At 38.6% G+C, this 15,738-nt stretch overlaps 1 protein-coding gene across 2 annotated transcripts in view; it reads left to right on the forward strand.

Annotated features, from left to right (window-relative positions):
• PRKG1 (protein kinase cGMP-dependent 1) overlaps positions 1–15,738 on the forward strand; it is a 1,397,311-nt gene that overhangs the window by 1,142,470 nt on the left and 239,103 nt on the right. For both annotated transcript variants that reach the window (XM_003409256.4, XM_003409255.4), the window contains exon 6: positions 11,980–12,057. In XM_003409256.4, coding sequence (XP_003409304.1) covers positions 11,980–12,057 — 78 coding nt within the window. The remainder of the gene's footprint in view (positions 1–11,979; positions 12,058–15,738) is intronic.

Consider the following 15,738-nt stretch of genomic DNA (forward strand, 5'->3'; position numbering starts at 1 on the left):
TGGTTGGTGCCCGGCCACAATCGATGTCTGCCCTGTCAGGGAGCACAACAGACAACTCCTGAGGGAGCAGAAGACCAGTGGGATGCAGACCCCAAATTCTCATAAAAAGACCATACTTAATGGTATGACTGCGACTAGAGGAAACCCGGAGACAATGCTCCCCAGACCTTCTGATGGCGCAGGACAGGAACCATCCCCGAAGACAACTCATCAGGCATGAAAAGGACTGGTCAGCGGGGGGGAGAGAGACGCTGATGAAGAGTGAGCTAATTAACTCAGGTGGACACTGGAGAGTGTGTTGGCAACTCTTGACTGGAGGGGGGATGGGAAGATAGAGAAAGAGGGAAGACGGCAAAATTGTCACAAAACGAGAAACTGAAAGGGCTGACTCAATAGGGGGAGAGCAAGTGGGAGAAGGGAGTAAGATGTATGTAAACTTACATGTGACAGACTGATTGGAATGGTAAATGTTCACTTGAAGCTTAATAAAAATTAATTAAAAAAAATATGAGTGAAGCAGGGGGGTGTAGATGCAAAGAGAAGGAGTGTTTCTTGGGATTTATACTCTTTGTTAACACTTAAATACTACTCTACCAGTTAGGAGGAGCCCTGGTGACATAGTGGTTAAGTGTTCAGCCGTTAACCAAAGGGTTGGCAGTTCGAACCCACCAGCTGCTCTGGGGAAAAAGATGTGACAATCTGTTTCGGTAAAGATTTGCAGCCTTGGAAACCCTATGGGGCAGTTCTACTCTGTCCTATAGGATCCTATGAGCTGAAGTTGACCGTACGGCAATGAGTTTTTGGTTTTGATATGCCAGTTGGAAGGAGTCCTAGTGGCACAATGGTTAAGTGCTCTACCTACTGCTAACCAAAAGGTTGGTATGGTTCAAATTCACCAGTGACTTCACAAGAGAAAAGACCTGGCAACCTTCTCCTATAAAGGAAACCCTAGAAGGAAGTTCTATTCTGTCCTTTAGGGTTGCTATGTGTCAAAATTGACTCGATGGCACAAAACAACCTCAACATACCAGTTAGTAAATAACCTTTGCCAAAAGCCCCTTGACTACTGTCCCACACCCACTTTTGGGACCTAAACTTCCCCATGATCTGGGAGGGTCTGCAGGACCCTGTTTGAGTCCTATGGCCTGTATCTTTTCTGGTTGGTTAGTGTCCTTTTGAAGTAGTAGGTATTAAATATTTTGTATATCACCTCAGATATTAGCTACAGTAAACACACCAATTTCACTTTTGGGAGGCAACTTTTCTTCGTCTCCTACGTCCTGAGAAGCACTCACCCCGTGCATGGCCTCTGAGGAGTTATATTGTGTATCAAGGAATAAAAAAAAGAGGACAGGATCATAAAAGATCCTAGGACCTCAGTTCTAAGCAAGATCACTGTCAAACCAGTCTAGACAGATAAAACAAAATATCCTCAAGGCAAGAACCACATCCTCTCCCATAACTCAGAAGAGCCCTTCCTTCCCACCTGTAATCTAAGTCTTGTCTGCTTTCCCTCCTTCATTGTCCTCAATGACTCACAATGCCCTTTAAACTAAATTGTGCCTTCTCAAAGAGAAATGTGAAATGTTTATTTTAAAATCCTAAAGAAGTAAAATATTGAGTGAACTCTATGTACATTGGTCTCAGCTATTTCTATGATGGCACTCATGAGAAACTGCGATTAATCTGCCTTTTCTCTTTTTGAGAACTGTATTTATTTGGGTTGAAATTTCAAAACATATTTATACTTCAGATGGTGACTCTCAGACACTAAATCGTACGCCTCTCTGTGACACGTTTCATAATCTTTCAGGGCAAACAATTTCCAAGTTCTGCCAAAGCTAATTGCCTTTATAGATCAAATTGTTAACTTTGAGTTATAGTTTAATTATGTGGAATGGGAATGTTTGCGTGTCTACTCTATAAACAGTTACATTCTGTTGTGAAACAAATAGGTCTGAAATTCCTTTTAGAGATATTCAGTGTTTCGTGTACTTTCTTTGATATCTCTCTTAGTCATTATGTTATGTGAATACAATCGAATTAAACATCCCTGAAAGCAAAAACAGAGATGGAAAATTCCTTTGGAAAATGATGTAATTGAAGAGCTCAGTTAAAAATCAAACACAACTCAAGCATTTACAAAGTTTTGCCTCAGGTTTCCCCCCCTTTGTCTGACATTCAGGGTGAGGATTCAGCTAGTCCAGGTGGCCACTGCTGGGTCAACAGCTGTCTTTGAATCATAAGCTCTGAAGGTACTCAAGAAGCTTAACGGATAATGGTATGATCTGGGCCACCTAAGTCACAAAGAATTCAAAAATGTTAGAGATTCAGAGACAGGAACCACCATTTCATGCCTGTTGTATAAAATCCTATGTAGTTTTATTGCACAATGAAAAGTGTTAAGTGTCTGGAAAATTAGGTATTTGGATATCCAAAAATGTAAACATAAATGATCGCATTTTGTCAGAATGTGGGGAAGGTAGGGCAGGGGACAGAGGGGAGAAGAGGAGAGCCACGTGAAGACACAAAGAGGTGAGCAGAGTCCAAGTGTCATCTTACTTAAACGGAGCTTATGCATCATCTTAAAAAGAATCAGTACTTTCAACCTATATGCACCTTTCAGAGGTGAAATAATTTTTAATTTTTTTTTAAAAATCTGGTACAAATGTTTTATTTAATGATTACAAAATTCCTAAAGGTGATTTGAGATAGAAGCAAAGAGAGCTCACTATTTTGAAGGTGTTATGGGTTTTGTAAAGAAAGAGAGCTAAGTATTTTTATCAAAGTAGTGTGTGTTGTAGCAAGGGATACATTTTACAGTGAGGCCTAATATGTACATAAATATTCATACACACATATAAAATTTTTACAAATCATACTTATCCTTACTGTGTGTGATGCACTCTTGATACTTTGTGATGTTCCATTAAAAAAAAAAATGCAGTTGCAACCCACTAAGTAGATTTCATGGTAGGTCACATTGAACAAGGGACACAGTGGCATACTCCCAGATGGGAGTGTGGCTTCCTTTGGTCCCTTACACCTCACAAGGATGCAAAGCTACCAATAATTCCTGTTCATTTTGGTGACAGTATCATCAGGTCCTTTAAGAACTACATCTGGGCACATTTCAGGTATTCTTTATACGGTTGTGACCACTCCAAACTATCTGAGAACCAGGCATATAGCAATTCTGACTCTCAGCCAGCCTAGTGGTTTAGTACAGCTAGGTGCAAATCGCAAATCAATTTTACAAAATAAACTTGCATAGCCCCAGTACTTCTTGCCCAGGGAACTTTCACACCCTTACTTTCATTAGTGTGGGAGCCAGTAAGACTCAGAGTCAGCACCTTTGTAAGAGAATACTGCGGGCAGAGCTGAATTGCAAGTCAACGTGCCCTCAGGATCTGACCATACGTAAGTAGGCAGGACCTGACTGCCTGATATCCTATGCCCACAATATTTATCCTATCCAATGGGATCAGACTGACTTATAGGGCAATTGGGTTCAGGTACAAGTAGATAAAATGTATCACAGTACCAAAAAGAGCAAGGCAAAGTTCAAGGTGAAGGAATTTGATAAATAGTGTTACAGGCAAGTGAAGAATGCTTCATCAAGGGCTGCCATGACACCAATAAATGTGCCAAAGGACAGCTTTGTAGATAAAAATCCTCATTAACGAAGGCAGCACATACTTATACTTTTGACACCAGCTATTTGGGTCTTAAATGGACTTGGCAAGCTAGACAGTTTTGGTAACTTGAGGACCAGTGATAGGCAGGCTCTCTATTCAGAAATCTTAAATATCAGTATTTGTTGAAAGAGCCCTATTTTCTGTCTATACTTCAGTTTCCAGTGAGGTGTCTAGGTTCTCTGGGGGCCCATGAGTTGGCCCCTGAAGAGTGGAGGGCACCAGTTCAGTGGTGACTATAAAAAAAACAAAGCAAACCTGTTGCCATCAAGTTGATTCCAACTCATAGTGACCCTATAGGACAGAGTAGAACTGCCCCATAGGGTTTTCAAGGAGCACCTGGTAGATTCAAGCTGCCGACCTTTTGGTTAGCAGCCATACCTCTTAACCACTATTCCCCCAAGGTTTCCATGGTGAAAACTCTCCTTATTTAATACTGGCATTCTCATCTTCAGTGGCACCATAGTGCTCAATGTTAGGGTGAGGATACTGATTGTGCTGATGTTGAAACTATCCTACCTTCCCACAAGAACATGGCTGGATCAGTTATGGTGGAGTGGTCCTGGTGAAATGTCTGGGCAAGACAAAGTAATTGCTTATGTCTGCTGAATTTCTGGTTTTGACTTTTCAGAATGTTTTTCTGTATTCCTTCTAGTTCACAGAGCATCAGTTAGGGATATCTCTGAATTTAGAACACAAAGTAAAGTTGGGAGTGGAGTTTATTGTTCTAATTTCCTGTGATAGAGGAGAGAATGATGAAGATCACATGGAACTTCAAGATTGTTCAAAGCGTTTGACCTTGAGGTTCACTGATTAATGAAATTAGAGTGGGGAATGGCCCAAAAAAATAAATCCATTTCAACTCTGTGAATTGCAAGATTCAGTCACTCTGACCTTCTTGTTCTTCTCCGTATAAATCACGTGCGCTTATCATCTTGGTGCCTTTACGATTACTGTTCCCTCTGCTTGGAAAGTGCTTTCTCCTTGCTTCCCATGCAACAGGGAATTTCTGCCTCCCTGGGTAAAGCTCCACAATCACCCAAGCCACAATAGGTATTATAAATTATTTGCATACAGTTCTATCTCCTTTCACTAACCTTTCCCTGAAAACAATAATAATAATTTACAGATACATAGTACTTACAATATTATAGCCACTGTAATTTGTAGCTTTTATCTCATTTAATCATCGTAACAATCTGGGTATAGAGATATGATTACATTTTGCAGACAAGGAAACTGCACAAAAAGATTAAGTGACTCACTTAGGATTCCAGAGCTGAGATTTGTAACCAGGCAGTCTGGCCCCAGTATCTGCCTGTTTAATCACTAGGCTATGCTGCCTCTCAAGTTAGGGACTGTAGCTCATGTATCTTTGTGGCCTTGGTGCCAAGCGCAGTATCTCATTCATAGAAGGCATGAGTAAATGAAGTTGGTTGAAATTAATGAATAACCAGATCTGGGCCTGAAGTTCAGACCTGGTAAAGGAGTATTGGTAGGTTAGTTTGAGCAGCTTTAGAGCCAAGTTGTTGTCCTGCCCAAGAGGTGTGGAGAGGTACTGTATATAAAGAAAGGGAGCGTCCTGAGTGGAACATGAGGTATGGCATTGATGTAGAAAACAGTCTGTGATGGAGAGACATGTAAATCAATGATCATTTTGGTTGGGAGAGTGTGGTGTGGGAAGGGGGGTAGTTAGAAAGATATTCTATGCTATGATTTATTCTTTTGCTGCTCCAGTTCATTTGTGAGTGGTGATATGAGGATAAATTAATTTTCCTTCAGAGAATAGGAAGGAGAGGACAACAAAATTATACATGTGATGAGTTTAGTTACTAGGAAAATCTAATCAGAGAGCCTGAGAAGAAGTCCCTTGATAGTTGTCACATGAGGGAGAAATGACCCATTTATGACACTATATATACACTCTGAAAAATTTTTGTCAGTTACTAGTACAGAACCAGTTTTGTGATAAAATCCAGGGTCATCATGGATTGAGGAAGAGAAGGAGAAGACCTCTAATTTACACATGTGGTCAGTGGCTCCAGAATAGATCTTACCCGTTGAAGGACAGCAATGTGGAGAATTTTATGTTGTTCTAATGACTGGCCGTCAATCTTTCTTGGCACTCCTAGATAATCTAAATCTAAATCCAGGCATATACAATGGGCAGAACTTTGCCAAATGGAGAAGTAGTCCTGTGCCAAGAAATACTTTGTTTTTTGCCTAACTAGCATATTTTTTGACTGATCACGCCGGTTGATGATCCTTGTCTCTATGAAGAGATCTTATCATAAGAGAAAATTTGGGGTATTAATAGAGAGATAAGAATTTCCTTTGGGGACTCCACTGATTTAGTCTCCAGACATGCAGATACCAACATTTTTAAAAAGTTGTTCGTTTTGATGTTAGACTTCTCTTCTTAGAGTTCTATTCTAAGGGATAAAGCAGGAATCATGACCCAAGACCACATTGTTCTTAATGTACCAATCTTTAAATTGTTATTCCGTGTTTCAAGCGTTTATCAGATACTCAGACTGTAGCCTACATGTGTAAATTAAGTGGGCATACAAAGGCGGTTCATCCTTATTGCAGCTATGTTTGTAATCTGTAGCAATTACCTCAGCAGTCTGTGTTAGATATGCTTTAGTCATTAGGATAATGTCAATTAATGAATGCTCCATGCTTTAATAAAGACATAAGGATAACCTCAACTTTACATTTAAATAAATGTAAATATAGAGGGAAATAATGATATAATCTTTGGCTGCAAGAATTTAAGGTGAGAATTTATTTCAGAGGATAAAATATAATTTGCGTATGGATTAACATTAACTGAGATTCATTGATAGATTATGTTAGAGTTGGGGGCTGAAAATAAAATCACTAGTTAAAATACAGTATATTTGATATCAATAATTATAACTCTGATCTGAAAAGAGAAAATGAATCATATTTTTCACCAAGGAGCAACCACCAAGGTCTTCAAATGTCATATCCAGTGTTACACCAAGCCAAGTATCAACAAGTATGTACAGAATGGAAAACAAAATTCTAAGTGGATATTTGTATATTAATATTGAGTTCTGAGACCTCAGAGACATACATATTTACAGTAAAATCCATATGCATTTTTCTTAATGGCAGAGAAGACTGACTTTTCCTAGCTCACAAGTTTTAGAAATGTTATTCTAAATCATCACCTTGGGGGTGATGCATTACTCACATTTAAATATACAGTTTTCTCTAATCTATGACTTATAACTCAGTTTTCCCACTTAAAAAGAGGAGGTTGGACTAAATTTATCCTTTATCTAACCATCCTTCCCAAAAATATATTGAGTGCCTATTCTGTGCTAAGCATCCTTCTAAGGGAAACAATAGGTATAAAATCCCCTAAGTTCTTTGGGGAGCAGATGGTAGTGGGATGGGCCATAGGTAGCAAACGAAAAGGAATGATCATTTCAAATCATGATGATGCATTAGGAGGCTCTTCTCCCCCAGGGACCCAGTTATGCTGTGATCTTCATCTGTGCTGGTCATCAAGGAGTCATTGACGTGACCAGTGCCATCTTGGCAGCAGCAAAACAGAACCACAGAGCTTCAGATAGCTTTCTAATACCATGAAGAATAAATAAAACGGGCATGTGGGGTAGAAAGTGAGCAGGGGTGGCGTGCACATTAGTGTGAGCAGACAGGCAAGGTCTTAGTGAGTCCCAAATGATGAGAAAAAAATAATGACATCATCTTGAGGAGTGTTCCAAATGAGGGCCTGCTGAGTGCAAAGTTCTGGGGAGGGATCCAGCCTGGTGGACACAAGGCACAGAAAGAAAGCCAGCATATTGGAAACATAATGAATGAGGGTGAGAGTGGGAGGAGATAAGGATGGAGAGATAGGTAACAGGCAGATTACAGAGAACTTTATAACTGTAGTAAGTTGCTAATGATTTTAAGCAGCAAGAAGTCATTGGGAGAGTTTAAGCAGTAGAGTGATTACATAAGATTTGTTATTTGAAAGGTCATTCTGGTGGCAGTAAGAACAAAAGATGGGATAGGGTGTGGTAAGGTGGGTGTGGGCAAGAGAGGAGGACCATATAGAAGGACACTCCAAAAATCCAAGACACAATTTTGGCTTGGACTAAGGAGATACCAGTGGAGATGGTAAAAGATAAATGGACTTGGCCAATGTATTCAAAGTACAGACCTTTCTAATGGGCAATTCTGGGAAGATGGGGATTAAAGAGGACTACTTTATTCATGCAATTGATTATTTATTCATTTGGAGTCTCTGCTCTGTTCCAAGCAAAGTGTTAGGCATTGGGATATTGTGGTAAACTAAAGTAGACATGGTGTCGTCATGATTTGGTTTAGACTTCACAGCAACCAACAACAGACTGGACATAATTCTTGCCTTCATAGAGTTTAAGATCTGTTGAAAAACATCATTAAAATAATTATACAAATAAACTAATAACTGTAAGCTCAGAAAAGAAAAATGAAGTAAAGCTATGTCGTAACATAAAAGTATATAATGGAGAAGCCTAATTTAGTCAGGGCTTGTCGCAGGGGGATGGTGGTGGTGGATTTGTGGGGAGGGAGGACATGCCAGGTCAGAGAAGACTGAGAGCTGAAAGAGAAGTTGGTGAGAAGCAATGGGGATACAGTACTGGAAGTGCTCAGGCCTGGTAGTAGGAATGAAGTAGAGCAAGTCTGAGGAACTGACCTAAGAGGGCCATTGAGACTGGAAGGCAAAGTAGGGGAGAGTGCAAAGAGGTTGGAAGGGCTTAGCACTAAGTAGTCTATACACGGCCTTGTTGGCTATGTTAATGAGATTGGCTTGTATCCTAAAAACTGGAAACTTTATAAAGAAGTCTGTCTGATTAAGATTTCTTCCTATTCCAAATTCTGTATTTTTCTACGATTTAATGTGAAGTAAGAAACTGGCAGTGCTGCAAAGTGAACTTCAAAAACAGTGAAACAGCTGGCATTTGATTAACATAATTAGAAAGCCTCTAGAAGAATCCGTAAGCATGATCATCTTCCCCTCAGGTGCAATTGAAGATTTCAGGATAACATAGTCATTATAGTCTTGATATTAGGACACCATCAACATTATCTTTCCCAAACTTGGACTGCATTTGGCCCCTGTCCTATAGGCTCTCCTCTAGACCCCTGGGTTTTATGAGCTTATGCAGCATGGAAATAGGCTCTTTGAATGCCTGTGTAGGTAAACTAAAATAATTGATAAGGCAATTTTGGGTGTCAAGTTACAAAGACCATATCCAATGATGTTAAGTTGATTAGACAATATTCTTGAGTTAAATAAATAGAATATATCATGATAATGATGCCAAACGTTCTACTCTCGAATAAAAGGACTTAAGAACATGAAAGATTGTGTTCAGTCATTCTCAACTGGGGGCCATTTCCACCTCAAGGGGACATTTGGTAACGTCTGGCAGCATTTCTGATTTTCACAGTTGGGGTGAGGATGCTATTGGCATCTAGTGTGTAGAGGCCAGGAATGCCGATGAACATCCTATAGCAGAACGAAATATCAAGACAGTCTCCCACAACAAAGAATTATCTGGCGCTAAAAAAAAAAAAAAAAAAAAAAAAATTTTTTTTTTTTTTAAATGTCAATAGTGTCGAGGTAGAGAGTTCCTTACCTCCATACCTTTTAATATATTGCAAATAATTCTGGCTTATCAAGAGGTCTCAAAGGAAATAACTATCATATATGGACATAGACATGCTTCAGGAAGGAGATGGGTGGGTGAAATGAGCTCAGATGGAACTAAAAATTCTTCACATGTTAGTGCTTTTTATTTGCATTTTTTCTACTTTTTCAAAAACTGTTGTACATCCACTACTATATGACCATAGTAAACTGCTCACTCCCGTCTTCCTGTGATGCCTTTCTCCTGCTGAAAGTCCAGTGATGTCTTTCTTCAGTTGGGGCTCAAGCATTGCCTCCATGCTGTAGCCAATCCTGACTTCCTTCAGGAAAATTTAGATCCTCTCAAGGCTGTGCTCTCACTGGACCTTGTACTTACAGAGTGTTTTGAATATTGTGTTATGTTGAAGGCTTTTGATTGGTCATGGGTTAGGAACCAAGTGACAAATAAACAAAGAGTAAAATTGATGTGTACACAATATGACCTTTATTACTTATAAATTCCTGATTGGAAGATGTAGCTTAGATACAAGAGCCAAATAAGCTTCCCAATCATAGACCGGAAACCAAGACGAGACCAGACTTCACTATGCTGGGGAGAAGGGTCTTCTCCCGGGGAAGCAGCAGAGAATGCCAGCCCTCTTTGGGAAGTTGCCTTCCACAGGAAGATAAGAGGAGGTGATTTCTTCCAAATTCACTAATTAGATAAGTTGCGCCATCTCTCTAGTGTAGAGTGGAGGATGGGGAAGAGAGAGGTCCTGATTTTTACTAATTGAGCTCCATCCACCTGGAAAAAAAAGCAAAAACAAAAACATCAAGAGTGGGAAAGATGCTCTCCCACCCCGCACCACTGTCATATGTTGTAACGTTTCGTTTGTCAGCTTTACCTTATCACCCCTGCTATCCAATACAGTGGCCACTAGCCACATGTCGCTATTTAAATTTAAGTTAACTAAAATTTAAAACCGAACTTTTCAGTCACACTAGCTACGTGTAACTAGTGGCTACTATATTGGATAGTGCAACTATAGAACATTTTCATTATCACCAAAAGATCTACCAGATGGTGTTGGTATGAGCCTATTGTAAACTGAGATTTTGTCTTATTCATCATTTCATCATCAGTGCCTCTGATAAGGCCTGACTCAGAGGCACTCAAACATGTTTGTTGAATGAATACACAAAAGCAGAGTATTATGTTTTTATTTCTCAAATCTATACATCATAAAGGTCTTCCCATTTCAAAGCAGCACTATACAAAAATGAAACATGGATGTGTTGTTAATTGAAATAAAATTTTTAAAGAATATTTATTTTCTTATCCTATTTTTATTTAGAAATAATTGTATGCATAGAGATATAGGTGTTCAAAAGCATAGGAAAAAAGTATTGGAAGATACCCACCAGACTGTATACACCAACTGGTGGTTGATATTGGGGGAGGGAAATAAGGAGGAACTTATGACTTAAATATTTGTTACTAGGAAAATGAATTACTTTTGAGTTTAAAAAAATAGTAACACCTTAGGTAGTATATTAAATTACTCAATACAGAAATTAATAATGGCTGTTCTCAATGTCAAGTATTAACCAAAGGCAGTTGTAAGAGTGAATAGACTGAAGTGTTAAGAAAAATGGTATTGAAGTCTAAGGACAAATCACAGCCATCAGCCTAACAGATATGGCATGCAAGCCACGAAATTTGTCTCCTCAGGAGTGTACAAAGCCATGTTTTTTTTTTTTTTCACCCAAAATATGGCTTCCTGGCTAAGCTGCAGAAGAGGACAGAGCCAGATGGAACCGGTCTCATTTTTCTGTTGTTATACCTCCTGACCCGGGAATACGCCCTCTCCTACCTCTCCTTACAGAAATTACTTTTGTTCATTGCAGGCATAATCTTTATGCTGGGAATGGGCCTAGTGGGGGCCAGAATATGGACACACTGCCTGTGAAAATCCTCTTGCAGCTTTACCATGCTCCTGGTTTGATAGTTTACAAGCTCACAGATGCTGGATCAGAATTCTGTCCATAAAATTGGGACATTCTGTTTGACAGGATTAAATCTAAATTGCTGAAGCAAGGGTACTAAAGTCTGAAGCTGTGCCTTAAAAAGGAACTAGGGCCATCTAACTCACACTAAAAGTCAACTTGGTTTCAAACAAAGATCTCTAGACACCATAGTCGTTTCTCAGAAAAAGGCTATCATTATGAGAATACTAAAACCAAATGAGAATGACAAATATAATACAGAAAGATCAGTTCAATTAGCAGCCAGGCTATTTTGTTTCATGCTCAGTTGATAGGAGAAAATATTATTTTCATCAAACAATTAAAATGAATGGATTTGAAAACATGAATATAATCACCCAGAAAAAAGTGACATTAACAAAATAGTTTTAAAAATGAGCAGGATGGAAGTGATTTTTTTGTACTTGTTGTGTTCATTGACTATTTATTATTTATTCTTAAATCATGACAGATTTTAGGCTTGGCTAAAACTCCCTCAGAATGACTCCCCTAGGGACTGATATTTGAAAAGGTTGAACTATTTTGGTAAATGACTCTTCTCTTAAATTTTTTTTTTTTTCTGTTACTGTTTTTATTTTTCAGACTCACTATGAAAATGGAGAATATATTATCAGGCAAGGTGCAAGAGGAGACACCTTCTTTATCATCAGCAAAGGAAAGGTAAGATTTGGTGGCGCAAGGGAGTGATGCATGAGGGGAACCTGGGCTCATCAGCGGCCCCTGGAGGAGCACGTGTGTAGAGTTTTGTGCTGTACAAGTTTTTCCATCTTCTGACATCGATAGAGAAATACGTTAGAATGGATCTTCCAAAAATGATTCAGAAGGGAGAAAAAGTACAACTCTGAAGACCAGTACATAGCCTGTGTGATAGTTAATAGCCATGATGCTAGATGACATGGATATGTCTGGGTCAATGGAATGACTTCCATAATCTGTTGTTGTTGGGTGCCTTCAAGTCAATTTCGACTCATGATGACACCAAGTGACAGAGTAGAACTGCCCCATAGGGTTTCCTAGGCTGTAATCTTTGAGGGAGCAGGTTATATATAATTTAAAAATGAAAGGGCAAAGGTCATTCAAAAAAACCTGTTTGATTAAAAAAAAATTCATGCGGTCATTGGGAGCAGAATCATGCTATAATGAAATATCTCACTTTGAAATCAGATGGCTCAAGTTGAACCCTGGCTATGAAACTTACTAGTTAGTGTCCTTAGGCAAGTTGCTTAACATTCTGAGGGCAATGAGGATATAAATATATCCATGTGTTATTGTTTATTCATAAAGAAATGTTAAATGGCAACTAGGAAACTAATGAAAGTGATAAATTATAGGGGAGGGGTGAAATGGGATAGATGAGGGACATGAATGAGAAATCATAATTTATTCCTTATTACATTATTTTGATTTTGTTTTTAGCAATTTTAAATCTATAATAATTTCTATTTAAAAACTAAAGAAGAAATTAAGTGAATTGGTAAATGGAGACTTACCTAGATTAATATGCTAATGTTATATTACCACCAAAACCAAAACCCACTGCCACTGAGTCCATCGTAACTCAAAATAATCCTGTAAGACAGAGTAGAACTGACCCATAGTATTTCCAAGGCCGTAAATCTTTGCAGGAAACCCTGGTGGCATAGTGGTTAAGTGCTACAGCTGCTAACCAAGGGGTCGGCAGTTCAAATCCACCACTTGGAAACTCTATGGGGCAGTTGTACTCTGTCCTATAGGGTCGCTATGCATTGGAATCGACTCAACGGCACTGAGAGGGGTTAGGGGAAATCTTTGCAGAAGCAGACTGCCACATCTTTCTCTAGTGGGTCCGAACTACAGACCTTTTGTTTAGCAGCCGAGTGCTTTAACCACTGTCCCACGAAGGCTCCTGTATATTACCACAAATACCTTAAATTTCTTTCAACAGTAAAACCATAATGGATTTTGCATTTTACTGTCATCAGACTATATTCTATAATCTGAACTTGTTTTCTTTTATCATAAATGATCCTTATAAAAAATTTCTATCTTACATATATACATTATAGTAAGAGATGAGAAAGAAGGAGTAGGTACAGGGGATATACATGTACATTTTAAAAATGGTAAATCTTTAAGAATAAATTCATTTTTTTCTAATTTAACAGATAAAACTGACTCTAGTCCTTATCCTCGTATTTACAACAGGAAAAGGATATGTTCATAGAGCCAGAGTGAACAGGATATGTGAAAGATTATAAGTCTTGTTGGATCACATTTTAGATAATTCTCTCTAGACTAATTTTGAATGAAGAATGTGCATATGTCAAAGTATGCACAAGTGGCATGTTACACTAAAGTGAAGAAAACCATGTGTGTACATACACATACACACACACACACATATATATACCCCCCCCCCAAAAAAACAAACCAGTTGCCATCGAGTCCGTTCCGACTCATAGCAACCCTATAGGACAGAGTAGAACTTCCTCATAGGATTTCCAAGGAGCGACTGGTGGATTAGAACTGCTAACCTTTTGGTTAGGACTTGAAGGTTTAACCGCTGTGCCAGCATGGCTCCATGTATATGTATATATATGTCGTTGTTAGGTGCCTTGAGTCTCTTCCAACTCACAGCAGCCCTATGTACATCAGAAGGAAACACTGCCCGGTCCTAAGCCATCCATATATATGTACATAAATACACATGTATATATACATATTTTGTTTGTTTATTTTTTATCATTTTGACTGATATCTGAAAGCCTGGGATAGAAACCACAGCCAGGATCCAGCTTCTTAAAAAGCATCATGAAATGAGATGTCTGACATGTTTATGGTTAAAATTTTATCTTATTATTTCCTGGTGTTAGAGGATAAGAGAATGTTAACATTTTGTGGTTTCTATGATAGGTTGTTAGAGTTTATCATTTACTGTTTTCTTGCTTAACATTGACAAAAGAATCAGAGAAATCTGAAAATCCTCATGGGGCATAAATAGCTCCATGAGTCACAAGAGAACTTTTCGTCCTGACAATCTGATCTACTTTTCTTTACTACATCGCTAACTCTTTGCTATAGTGGGGTGATATGCTTATCCTTTGCAGTAGAATTTTGACAGTCTTCTGGAACCAGCCTGTTACTGCAAATTCTCAGCACTGCCTGAAAGAAGCAGTGGTTTGTAACCAATTTCAACTGAAGACAGGTGCTTTAGTGGTGCTATTTTATGAGTTTTGTATAAATAGAAACAATGTGCAGATTACACCACAGGCCCCAGTTCCGCTGGCAATATTTCAAAGCACCATGGGGATTATGGGAGAGTAGTAGTAAGAACATGTTAGACTCTCCTGACACAGTCAAGATTTTTTTGTTTTAACCAGGCATACATTCTTCCTAACTTGGTATTTCAGGACCCACAGGTTTGCTACTATGATTCTTAATTATATTAATTATGCAATAATTAATATCATATATATCAATCATATATATTGTATGTTAACTGTGTGATGAGTAGTATATTACATTGTACATTATTATATTAATTCTGTTATTAGTATATCAGAATCACTGTACTAAGTCTTAAGAATTAGACGATGATCATACTTAAGTCCTAACGGCAAGGAACAGGAAAGAGAGAAGAGCACTCAAAACCCACTGCTGTAGAGTTGAGTCCGACTCATAGCAACACTATAGGACAGAGCAGAACTGCCCCATAGAGTTTCCAAGGAGTGCCTGATGGGTTCAAACTGCCAATCTTTTTGTTAGCAGCCATAGCACTTAACCACTACACCACCAGGGTTTCCAAGAGAAGAGCAAAAAAAAAAAAAAAAACCCAGCAAGAGTAAATTCAGGTTAGCAGGCAAATAAGTTGTAAAAGGAAGACTTTGTAAAACTGTATGTTTTGTTTTATGCATAGAGATACACACTTGTGTTTTGTATGGATTTTAAAAATTTGTAAAGGAAAACCCAGGCAAAGGCATTGTCTTTTTTATTGCCAAACTAGCTTTTCCTCAGAAAATGCTGTGAAACCGAACGAGACACAACTCACAACAGGGGACTGCAGAGCTACAAATGTATTTCCCCTTGTTCATGTCCATTTATTTGAGCGGAAAAGAGTTTTTATTCACCCCTAAAATACACTCACACAAAAAGAAAAACATTATAAAAAAATTTTGAGATACTTGTTTTCTTCCATTCAACCAGGACAAGCTGATTTTTCTAAAACTTTCGGTAGAATGCTTGTAGAGATGTCTGAAGTGCCTGGTGCTGCCGCAGCTAGAAGCTGAGTTAGTTCTGCGCTCTTTAATCAGCCTGTTCCAGTTGTCTGGAAACATGGCTTTTTCCCTCAAAGCATAAAAAGAA

This window comes from Loxodonta africana, chromosome 16, assembly GCF_030014295.1.
Source record: "Loxodonta africana isolate mLoxAfr1 chromosome 16, mLoxAfr1.hap2, whole genome shotgun sequence".
NCBI classification, from domain to species: domain Eukaryota; kingdom Metazoa; phylum Chordata; class Mammalia; order Proboscidea; family Elephantidae; genus Loxodonta; species Loxodonta africana.